This window comes from Triturus cristatus, chromosome 4_1 (genome assembly GCF_964204655.1).
Source record: "Triturus cristatus chromosome 4_1, aTriCri1.1, whole genome shotgun sequence".
Classification (NCBI taxonomy): domain Eukaryota; kingdom Metazoa; phylum Chordata; class Amphibia; order Caudata; family Salamandridae; genus Triturus; species Triturus cristatus.
This window is the reverse complement of record NC_140585.1, coordinates 415,342,184-415,354,425: the sequence shown is the minus strand read 5'-3', so window position 1 is coordinate 415,354,425 and position 12,242 is coordinate 415,342,184. Positions and strand designations below refer to the sequence as shown.

Sequence of the window (12,242 nt, the reverse complement as noted above, 5' to 3'; positions counted from 1 at the left end):
TATCATTATTGAATAATGATTATAAAATCTTTGCAACAATTATGGCAGCTAGATTGGCCAGCGTTATGGGTGCTATAATTCACCAAGGGGCATATGTATCAACATCTCCATTTGCGATTCTCAAATAGCGATTTTTTGAGAATCGCTATTTGAGAATTGCAAAACGGGATGTATTTAAAAAATTGCAAAACTCTTGCGATTTCTTAAAATTCCTTAATTGCGATTAGCAAATTGCGAAATCGCAATTAAGGAATACCTTCCCATTCATTCCTATGGGCCAGGAGGCCCATAGCAATGAATGGGAACTCCTTCTCAATTTGCGATTCGCTATTTGCTAATCGCAAATTGAGAATAATTTCAAAGGTGCAAGGGTGTCATGATGACACCCTGATGCACCCCTGACATCAGCATCTGTGCACATATAGCGCACATACATGCCCTAAGGGCATATATGTGCACCACATGGCACTTTGAAATACGCAAAAAAGTGCATATTTAAAAGAAATCGCAATTTACCACCAACTTGAAGTTGGTGGTAATTTGCGATTTCTTAAGCAGAAATCGCACAACTTGGGTGCGTGTTACATTGCATTTAAGAAATCGCAATTTGCGATTTCTTAAATGCTTACGCAAACTTAAGAAATCGCAAATTTAGCGATTCCTTAAGATTGCGAGGCTGAAATGCCTCATACATCTCCTTTTGCGATTTTGTATTCGCAAACGCTGTTTTTTTGCGATTCGCAGCATTTGCGAATACAAAATCGGTTGATACATATGCCCCCAAGATCAAAAAGGTTTTATCAAAGGCCGACAACTATCCGATTTGACACACCAACTGATAGGAGCCATAGATATCGCCTCTGCTTTCTCTATACCTTTGGCCATTTTAACCTTAGATGCAACTAAGGCTTTTGATAGAGTCAACTGGCTCTATCTTTCTGATGTATTGGAAAAATTTAATTGTGGGATTGGCTTTCGTAGAATGATAAAGCAGCTTTATGCTGCTCCTTCGGCTAGATTGCTGATTAATGGGGTCTTGACAGAAGCCTTTGATATATCTAGAGGTACGAGGCAGGGCTGCCCGCTCTCACCCCTCCTTTTCAACTTATTTATAGAACCATTTGCCCAGCTTTTGCGGGAGGAGGCTAATATTCCACCTTTTAGCTTTGGAGAATGGGAAAGGCGAATAGCTCTCTATGCAGATGATATTTTGATTCTTACATCTGACCCAGTTAAGGCATTTCCTGTAGTTATCAAAAGGGCAGAAGAGTTCGGTCTTATCTCTGGATACGATATTAATTCGAGCAAGAGTGAAATAATGGTCTGGAACCTCCCCGATATACAGCTGGGGGTAAATATCTCCACATCCATGCGATATCTCGGCATAAGAGTGACCCAAGAATTGGATAGTATTGGGCAATCTAACTTGAATAAAATTTATACTGAGAGCAAAAAGCTTTTAAAATCTTGGACTCATCTGCCTCTCTCCATTACTGGTAGGGTAAATCTCGTAAAAATGTGTATTCTCCCTAAGTATACGTTTATCTTTAACGCAATTCCTTTGGCATTTGAACCTAAATTAATTGGAAAATGTCAGCAAGACATAAATACTTTCATATGGAATAACAAATCGACCAGAATAGCTTGGAAAAAGTTGAGGAGAAGAAGGGAGAAGGGCGGGCTCGCCCTGCCGGATCTATTGTATTATGCATGGGCATTTTTGTTGTCACACTCCAGGATGCTTTTAAAAATGCCATCTATTCTCCATCCAGGGTCAATATATAAAGCTATGTTGATGGGGGCAGAACTAGCAGCAGATGGATTTATGTTCAAATTCGGAAGTCAGAAATTTTTCAAAAAAATTAAATTAAAGATTCTGCAGTCTTGGACCAAAACCTGGTCCAGTATTAGGAAGAGACTGGGGCTGTCCTATTATTCTAATTTCTCTCCAATCTGGGACTCGCCGGGTCTTCCTCCATGCCTGAATGATAGTTTGTCATCTAGTATACAACAAGCTGGTATCATAAGATGGGGTCAGTTATTCAGGGATGGGACATTAATAGCCTGGAATGAATTATATGACTATGTGGGATCAGGGCTTTCCAGATTCAAATTCATCCAAATAGAAAGTTGGGCTAGATCCCAAAAACGTAGAGATCCCCACTTAGGGAGGGCTAGTATCTTGGAACAAGAGTTAGTAGATCGTCTAGGGGGTGAGAAAGAAGTAGCCATATGGTACTGGCAGCTCTTGGAAGAAAGTGACGGGGAGTTCCTCCTTCCAGATCAGTTATGGGGGGAGGTGACTGGCCTTCACTGTGAAGATCTTTGGTTAAACTCCTTTGCCCTGCTCCATAGAGTTGTGAAACCAGCATGGCTAAAACGAAATCATCTATTTTCAGCACATCGTGCATATATAACTCCGCTGAGACTCTCTAAATTCCTCCCAGACAAAAAGTGCAACAAATGTAATTGCATCGAAGCTTGTGACGTTCATATGTTTTTGGAATGTCCAGCCATCGCTGGTTTCTGGGAAGAAGTGAAGAATACCTTGAACTCCATCTTAAACATATCTTTGTCAATAACTCTACCACTTGTCATCTTTGGATTGGAGGATAACATCATTGGTAAAGCGAGGTCTTTCCTCTTCTATGCAATTTTGTTGGCTAGAAGGCAAATTTGTATTCATTGGACAGAGAAAACAGCCCCATCACATTCTGGGTGGCTTTCATCTTTCATCTTTATATGAAACATCTAAGGCTGACCTAAATCGATCATGTAGTAAAGATAATCTGGCTTTTTGGAATCTGCTGATCAAATGGCGATAGAATCCGGGGTTTTTTTTTTCTTCCCCGGGTCCTATGATTATGCCTTCGAATACTCCCTGGAACGGGTCCTTGGCTAGGTTTACGTATGGTCCTCCAGGTTTAAAAAAGACCTAGATGGAGTTGGTAAATCCCTTTTTGTGTTGGGTTAAACAGGCTTCCATCTTAACATACCGTGCATATGTGTGGTGTAGGGTGGTTGGCTCTCCCAATATCGAGGGTAAGGCAAATGAGGGAAAGAAAAAAAAAAAAAAAAAAGCTTCGCTTCCTGATTGAATGACGCAATTCAGAGACGGGAGGCCCGTCTAGAAGACGTTGAGGGTAGGTTGTCACTGCAATAACTTATACTTTGTTGGATTCCCTGAGAATAGAAGGGGTTTAAGGGACGAAGGGTTCAAGGATTAGGAACTCTTTATTCCCCTCCGATCTGTCCCTCCCGTTCATTATTAAGAGGGTGCACAGGATGTTGGTGCCCCCTCCACCGCAGTTAGCGCCCCCATGGCCCCCCCACGAATGCGAGCGCCACCACTGATCTCCAAAATGTTCAATTACTGAGACTTGGATTTTATCCTTCGAGACAGGAATCTCACCTTTGATAACTGCACTGTCACAATCTCCCCGGACTACATGCAAAAATATGAAGACAAATATAAATCCTGCACATGGGTTAAGCAAAAGCTCAGAGAAATGGGCCTCCAATATGTGCTGTTATATCCAGCTACGGTGTGTGTACTGCAAGATGGAGGGGCACACATCTTCACTGACCAGAAGGATGTCTGGAATTGGCTAAGCGTTTGTTGAGTCACATCAAAGGCCAAGCCCCAGAGAGTTCCTGAGACCTCAAGAAAGGACACAAAGATCTCGCAGAGATTAAAGATATGGCAACAAACTACCCCGTCCTAGTGCTCTGGGAGCAGGATGTTAGTAGTGGCCGACGATGGCACAATGAATATGGTGAGCAGAGAGGATGTCTCGGAGTAGAGCCGGGAAATGGTAAACAGCACTAGTGCCTCTGTGGCTGCTCTCGCCTCACTAGGAGCTATGGAACTGGGGCCTTAAAAGACTATGCCAGGCAAGATGGGAGAGACTTCTTCTGGTACCTGAGAGGAACAAGTGCCCCGAATGATGTGGATTTGGTGTCCTGGATAGTCGGAGGCCTGGTACTCTGAAAGGAGAGGGGTGGCTTACTGTTCTTATGACCAAAGCATTTGGCACAAATAACTATTTCCATTTTGGGAAATCTATCGGGATGGCTCTCCACTCTTGGGGACACTGAGACCGTGGGGCCCCGGAGGGAGGTGTCTATAAGTGGGTGATGGTCCACCTCTGTTACCTCTTGACACGGTGGGACTTTGCTTCTCCTCGGGCTCCCTCCTTTCACTGCTGGGGAGACAACACCTGTTTCAGGCAGCCCTGGTCATGGTTTTTGCTGGGCGCTAGCTGGGTGGTATCCTACCCAGCCTATGACAGTACAATACAACGGTGTTCTTGTTTTTTTTTATACATATACCATAGGCCTGTAACAGGCCAAACTTTAGGGGAAGGATGGGGAATCTCGAGTCGATATGTTGCGTTCCCGGGGGTAGGGGAAAACAGGACTTTCAAGAACAGTTGCGGCAAGTTTTATTGCATTTTCACAGTACGCTAACAATGAATATGTTTTCTTTGCAATAATTTACAATGGTGCTGATGAGACTGATGTTGCACGCACATGGGGATACACAGTGGATCAGAGCCCCAAACTAAGCTCCTTATCTGAGGCAGTCCCAGGGAAAGAAGGGGTAATCTACATTCACCTACTCTAAGGTGACAATGGTAACATTTTCAACATGGAACATCTGTTGTCTTAACGGTTACACGAAAGAAGACATGGCACACACGTACCTTAAGCTGTACTCAATTGACATTGCGGTTCTACAGGCGACGTACCAATGGATGCAGAGGTGCAGAAGATCCATACGAAGTGGAGAAAAAAGGTTTATGCAGCTACATATTCAACTTACACCAGGGACATGCTTATATGGGTGGCTCCTTTCAGCACAGATATTCACACAGATGTTGCAGGCGCTACATTCTGGTACATGGCTTATTAGCAACTCACCAGGCAAGGGACGCCCTGGTCGATGCGGATTACAGACAAAAACGGCATGTTGATGGGAGAGGGAAAGTAGAATGCTTCTATTGCTCTTGAAGAGAGAATTCCTTTCCTCTACTATAATGTCTTTGACGGGCCTGGATGTCTCACTGGTCACAAGCAAGTATTACCACACCATATTTCATTACCTGAAGACGCTCTACATAAAAGCAGTGACTGGCTTGGCAGACCATGTGACTTCTTACCTTAGTACTATCAGAGTTCCCAGAATTACCTGGGACATAGCAGCTAAGCTAAAACAGCTCACTAAGGAGGAATTCCTGGGCACCCTTGAGAGAATGCAGTTAGGCAAAACTCCAGGATTAGATGATTTTCCACCAGAGTTTTACCGCCACTTGTGGGTAAACCTCACAGAAAACCTCTTGGAGGTATACGAGGACTGGTATCATCGATGTGGGCACACTGACTCAATGAGGGAAGCCCAAGTCCTGATGATACTTAAGCAGAACAGGGACCCGATTGACTTAGGCTCTTATAGACCTCTCTCGATGATCAATGCTGGTATTGGACAAGGTTCGGGCTAATAAACTGAACCAGGAGGTGGCCTCTGGTCCATCCGGACTAGTGTGGCTTCATCCCTGGCCGTAACATGCAAATGGACTTACACAGACTCCACCACGTCATGGATATGGTCCAGATACGGAACTAGAGGCGGCACTGGTAGTGCCAGACTCCAAAAAAGCTTTTGATACATTAGACTGAGATAATATGCACGCGGGGTTGCCCAGTATGGAAATTTGGACAGACGTTTAGAGGTTGGGTCAAATTACTATAGGCCGAGTCAGTGGCCAAAGTAAAATCAGGGAGATGCGTTTTAGACCAGTGGTTGATAGAGAGTGGCATGAGACTAAGTGCTCCTCTTTAGCCATGGTTATTTGCCCTGGTAGTAAAATGGCATGCTCTTAGACTCCAAGACCACATGTAGAATTGGGCAAAATCGCAGTCGGGGAACCACGCACATAGTCTCGACATGCGCAGACTATACGTTGCTTTACTTAGCCCGCTCCACAGAGGTGATCCCAGTCCTGTTATACGAATTACACCTCTTTAGGAGCATGTCCAGGATGCAACTCATCGAGGAGAAGACTGTATTATTCTCACTGGCAGCATATGCCAGGTTGCTCCAGGAGGAGCTGCCGAGATTAGGGATTGGGGTGAGAAAAGGACAAATTTCGCACCTGCGTATCCAGATAACACTCACCTGAGCGCCAATTACATGGCTAATTACATGGGTTGGGTACTCATCGGGTTGGGTCATCAGTCAACTTCTGGAATTTACACAAGAGATAAGATGGAGAGTGGATAGTGCCTTCCAATTCTGGAGTTATACTTTCTAGCAACACAGCTCCAGCCCTAACACAGTGGTGTGCCGAGAAAGATAAATGGGAGAAGACATTGGTGGTGGGGGTACACAGTAGAGCTAGAAATGTTGCCCTGGTACCAGATACAGGAGACACACCAAAGCATCAAGCTCCCGGCACTGGTTATCACTAGAGTACTACATAGGCCGCTGTTCGATATCCCTGTGTGTGGAATGGATTAAACCGAGATAAACAAGATATGTCCCTGGAGAGATGGCGGGAGGGAGGATGCTTTACATTAGGCAATCTTTATCCGTCAAAAAGATTTCTAAATTTGTACATATGCCTGTGCAACTTTTGATGTCGGCAGAGGTCAGTTCCTGCAATTCACTAAATTGAATTACATGGCCAGAGACTCGAGTGTCTGCTATGTTGGAATCAATGATGGAGGGTGTTGGGGGCTGCTACCTGAACTGTAGACTCTATACAGCACTAACAGCAGACAGAGTGATGCACCTTATAGCGAGTTGCTCGAAGTGGGAGGAAAATTTGGGTGACCCCTTGTTTTTGATAAAGAGTGAATAGTTGTCCATGAGCTAGTACACACGATGGCTAGCAACCTACGGTTCAAACGGTCACATTTTAACGTACTACACCTGACTTTTTTGACCCCTATAAGACTAAACAGTCTTTTAGCAACGGTCCGCAGGCTGCCCTAAATGTGGTAGAGATAATGCAAGCTTCAGCCATGTGTTTTGAAAGTGCCAGTATGAAGCGATTGGGAGTAGATGAGACCTTGCAAAGAGTGACACGTATGACTTACCCTCACAGTGAAACAATGCCTGGTGAGACACCTTTTGAGATCCAAGTAGAGTAAAATGCCATTCAAGTTCAACACCTTATGGTTTGTGTTAGGGACAAGGCATATAGCAATCCACTGGATCTCAGCAAGAGTGCCTTTATATGAGGCTTGACTGAAAAACATGACAGAAGGGGCACTGGCTGAAGAGAGGCACTTCAAAGTGGTTAGAAATTACGACAAAGCAATGAATGAGTTGGAGCAATGGGCAGTAATGAGCCATCTGCTCAATGCCCCTACAGTGCTCTTGTATGACGAGAGGGTGTGGGACTCTGACGAACCTGCACGACAACCACAACATATTCAGACGCCTTGTGGGTCTGGGAGGCAAATAGCTGGGGTGCGTTGGGAAGCAGCAATGGGTATAAAGGGGGGTGGGTGAGGATGGGCAGGTAATGGACATTGTAGGAGAGGCCCTGAATTCGTATGTTTATTGTGTAAGGTTGTTACAACTGTCGGTTTGCTACTTAATAGACTTCTGAATGCTAATGACCTGTGTTGTAAGTGCATTTATCTTTCCGTCAGCTACAGAGATCATATTGTATGCCATGGTATTGTATGTTATTTTTGTTTTCTTTATTGTACTTTGCTATATAGCTTTAACCCCTTCAGTGCCCATGACGAGATAGTCTCGTCATGGGCACAGCGCAACCGCGCTCCATGACGAGACTATCTCGTCATGAACCCCGCCCGCTAATGAAACGCCCGGCACAGGGCGTGGAAAGGGCGGGGCACTGAAGAGGTTAAATGCATAAATGTTTTTTTAAACAAAGCTGCACAAATGTTTCTATTTCTACATATATTCTTAGTAACCTCACGCAATACTCATTACATCTTACACCTAAAAATATTTATTAGCGAACATACTAAGGTAAATATGATAAAGGTAAATATGATAAAAAAGCTATGAAGCTAGAGTTGGAAATCCCCTACCCTCCCAAAAATATGCAGATTAAAGTGAAAAGGTGAAGCTGAAAAAAATAGCAATTTTCTATATTTGCTTTTTTAAGTTTAAATTTCATTTTTTTCTAGCATCCAATACACTATAGGTACTAAATGTCTACGTCAGAGATTTTATATGATCTTAATCTCCATGCAATTGCACCCATTCTAATTTAGTCTTGGTATTTGAAAGCTAGTAAAAGAAAATATTTTTCCAAGAAAAAAGGAATTAATTGTCGCCCTTACCATAGTAAGTACTTGCAGTGATGGACACTATCCAGAAAGATAAAGATATGCATATTATCATGCACAAGATAACTATATTCGTCATCATTTTGACGTACTCTTCGTAGAGGTCGTCCTTATAGTAGGTCATGAACACTGATGAGATGATCACCTAAGTGAATAAACAGTAAAAACAATCATTTTAGTGAACACCTTATATGCAGGATGATTATCTCGAGTAACACACAACTTCAGATTACTAGATTAAAGAAAGCATCACACGTTTTTAAAAGACCCCTTGTTGGCCAATTTGCATGAGGGGCAGTAGGAAGTTGGGATTTTGGTTGAGGTGGGTGTTAACCTCCTCAAGCAACAACCCCATTACCCGTCAGGGTGAACCACAAAAAGTCACTAAATTAACCTGTGCCTAACCCACTAACAGATTGGCACAAAAGCAGTCAGGCTTAACTTGAAGGCAATGTGTAGGCATTTATGAAGCACACAATTAGTAGTACAGTGAAAACACAATGCAAGAAACATCCCACACCGATTTAGAATAAAATAGAGAAACATGTAATAAATAGTTTGACACCTAATAAAATTAAATCCAATCAGTAGAACCGTATTTATGAATTGTTAAAAAATTTTGTGAAAAATTACACCTAAAAAAAAAAAAATTAAAAAAAAAATAAAAAATCAAAGCACCACCCATGGATATCTAGTTGCGCGAGACTGGGCAAAGACAAACATATTGGCCAACCACAATGGAGCGTGGTTCTGATACAAGCTGCGGATTGGGCCTGGTTCCAGCTACATTCGACTTAGAAGAAATTTTTACGAAAAATGTCTGAACAGGTAAAATGTAATAGAGCAAGGCAGCCGGTGATGTCTGAAGAGGTGTAGTCTGGGAGATGCTGGACAAAGATGTGACTTTGTCACTTTTTAGGAAGTCGAAAATCTCCTACGGGGCAAAGCTGCAGGCGATAGCCTATGGGGGCTCTATTAGGCTGCATACCCCTTCTGAGAGGAGCCGCTGAACAGGATTGGTTGCTGTGGCTACTGCGAAGTCAGGCCAATCAGCGAGCAGTAAAGTCCCAGGCTTCTGTCAGTTCTCAATTAACTTTCTAGGTGGAAATTCTGTACGTCCTGAGTTTCTGTTTTAGGCACCATTTCCAAGGGTCCAGAACTGGGGAGGAGCCACTTGGAGGTCAGGACTCATTTCAGGCAGGGTTTAGGTGCGAGATAAAAGCGGTTGGAGCTTTTTTTGTCCCTGTAGCTCAGAGCAGGAGGCCAGTCAAATAGCCCTTGTAGTCATTTTGGTAGTCCTAGGATCAAGAAGCCCGGCAGTCCTCCGAGGTAAAAAGCAGTCCTTCTGAGGGTCCTCCGTAGTTCCAGGAGGGAACTGAAGAGTTGGTCTGAAGGGCCAATATTTATACGTGGTGCCAGTCTTTGAAGTGGGAAAAAGTTCTCGACTCCCAACCTCCCCCACATCTGGATCTGCAATTTTCCTTCCAATGCCCAGTCTCCAAGGAGGTGTAGGATGGTAAAGGACTGATGTTCAGCTCCTTTAGTGTGTGCTGGAGGCAGCACCTCTAAAATGTAAGTGGTTCAAGAAACAGTGCGGCCCCTAACATCCTGTCAGGATGGCCCATCCTGCTACACTAGTTACCTCTTTATCTCACTGTCTAGGAGGAATACACAAAGACCAATTGCTTCTCTATTCATACCCAGTATACAGGCTAAAGACCTAAATGTGAGGACAACAAAATGCCAACTTCCTAATAGTCTTAGACAGAAAGAGATACTACACACACTCAAAGAGTGTCTCACACATATACTCAAACTAAAGTAGTTCATAACCTTAAACGAAACTTCAACACCATCCCAACTTACGGCCACACGCGCTGGTTTGCAGAAGATTTTGAAGATAGTGCTGTGGTTTATCTTGCTCAGGGTTGAGTAGGTTTGTCGAGAGAGTGGTCACTCACAATTTTTGTTTTTCTCAAGATTTTATCACAAGATTTGCACTTTGTTCACTTCTTTCTTTACTGATTTCTTTCTTTTCAATTTATGTCATTTGTTCACAAGCTTGTGTTGAACTTGGGCTCACTACACAAATTTGAACATATCTTATGTATATCTACCTCACAGGACTGAGGGCCATTTGGTTTTTATTGAATGTACTCATGTGTCTTTATTTGATGTATACTTATTAGCATTATGATTTGTTTGTAGATTCCCATGAAGAAGGGTGGGTTTGACACCCCAAATGCTTTGGGATTTATGTGACCCACACCGGACATGTATGATTGATATTTGGAAGACAAACTTTTTTGGAAAAATTCGACTTGGAAGACAAACTTTTTGGGAAAAATTCGACTTTGAATAAATACACATCTACGAAGCAACAGAGTAATGGGACACTTTTGACCAACTTATGTGTTGCTTGTGATGGTGGTGAAGTTTTGGTTACGGTTATGAACTAGGTTAGTTGGAGTAGAATACGTGTGAGACACTGTGTGTGTAGTAGTGCACTCTGTCTAAGACTTTCGTCCTAGTTTTCCTCTTCAATTCTGAATAGGTGGTTGGGTAGAACCACCTCAGAGGGTGCACACTGTAATTGAGTTTAGTTTGTTTCTACTAAATACGGAGTTTATTTTGTGTAAATAGAGTGCAGAACAGCTGTACTTTTGTTTTTCAACTTTCTAAAAGTGGCATTTCCAGAATTGCGACTTAAAATCCGACATTAGAATCAAAGAGAACTTCAAATTACAATTATTTTGAGACCCAACATGACATTTCTACCAGTTCCCAATCAAGTTAGCACTTGTAAAATGTTATATGGTAACCCAATGTTATCTGAGACAAAGTGAGCACGAGTGACTGAGCCAAAAGTACTGTATTCACGATCCCCGAGGGGTCAGAGTTGTCATGTTCGATAGTTGACAGAAACTATACACTCCTTCTTAAGAGTGGCTCATAGTGGCACTGAGAGCTAGCTGGTCTACATACTAACATATCCTTTGGGGGGGTGTCTGGAATCAGTCTGGACAGCAATCCCTTAGATTATGTCTAAACGCGCAGATCCTTTATAGATTTGTATTAACTACATGACAATTTGGGATAAGATGTGAGAGCCTGCATCAAGTTGCGTCGTGCTGCAGTGGCTCTGATGAAACTCCGGTCAGGAGCTGAGAGGGGCTTCGATGCTAGGTCCTGCATTGAGTTGCATCGCACCGCGTCGGTTCCAAAGAGGCAGACGATCAGGAGCTGCATGGTGCTGTGATGCGAGGTCCTGCGTCAAGCTGCATCGCTCTGTCAGTTCATGTCCAGTTGGGTCTGGTCAGCCAGGCAGATGCAGGACAGGTCTCTGGAACACATTATGTCCCTGCAGCACACACAGGAAGCCAGCCACCTAGCCCGTTGAGCCACTCTGGTGGTCCTGGGTTCAAGGAGCAGGTCCAGTCTTCCTTTCTCAAGCAGCAGGGCAGTCCTTTTAGCGCCAGGCCAGCAACGCACTCCTTCAGTAGCAGGGTAGTTATTCCTCAGTCTTTTACAAGTCCAGAAGTGATACGATGAATAGCTCAGGAGGTATTTATACCTGGTGCCAGCCTTTGAAAGAGAGGTACTCCCTAAACTACCCCCCTACATCTGGTCTTCCCTTCCCCTGTCAAGGCTCGAAGACGTATGGGGTGATGAGAGACTAGTGTCACCTTCCTTTGTGTGTGCTAGAGGCAAACCTCTTTAAAATGTAAGTTAGGATGGGTACAGCTGCGCACCAATGACTCTTACAGGATGGCGGATCCTGCCCACACTTAGACCCCTTTGTGTCACTTGAATCTGAATACTGATCCCTGGGAGGTTGCAGCCAATATGGGTTCTTGCTTATTTAATCCTTTGAATCCCTTCAGAGGCCTGAAGAGTCAAGCGGGGTGGAG

General features: G+C 43.6%; 1 protein-coding gene across 2 annotated transcripts in view; it reads right to left on the bottom strand.

The window, feature by feature from the left end:
* TMEM19 (transmembrane protein 19) overlaps nt 1-12,242 on the bottom strand; it is a 208,059-nt gene that overhangs the window by 157,799 nt on the left and 38,018 nt on the right. For both annotated transcript variants that reach the window (XM_085652532.1, XM_085652530.1), the window contains exon 2: nt 8,326-8,476. In XM_085652532.1, coding sequence (XP_085508658.1) covers nt 8,326-8,455 — 130 coding nt within the window. In that variant the 5' untranslated portion in view covers nt 8,456-8,476. The remainder of the gene's footprint in view (nt 1-8,325; nt 8,477-12,242) is intronic.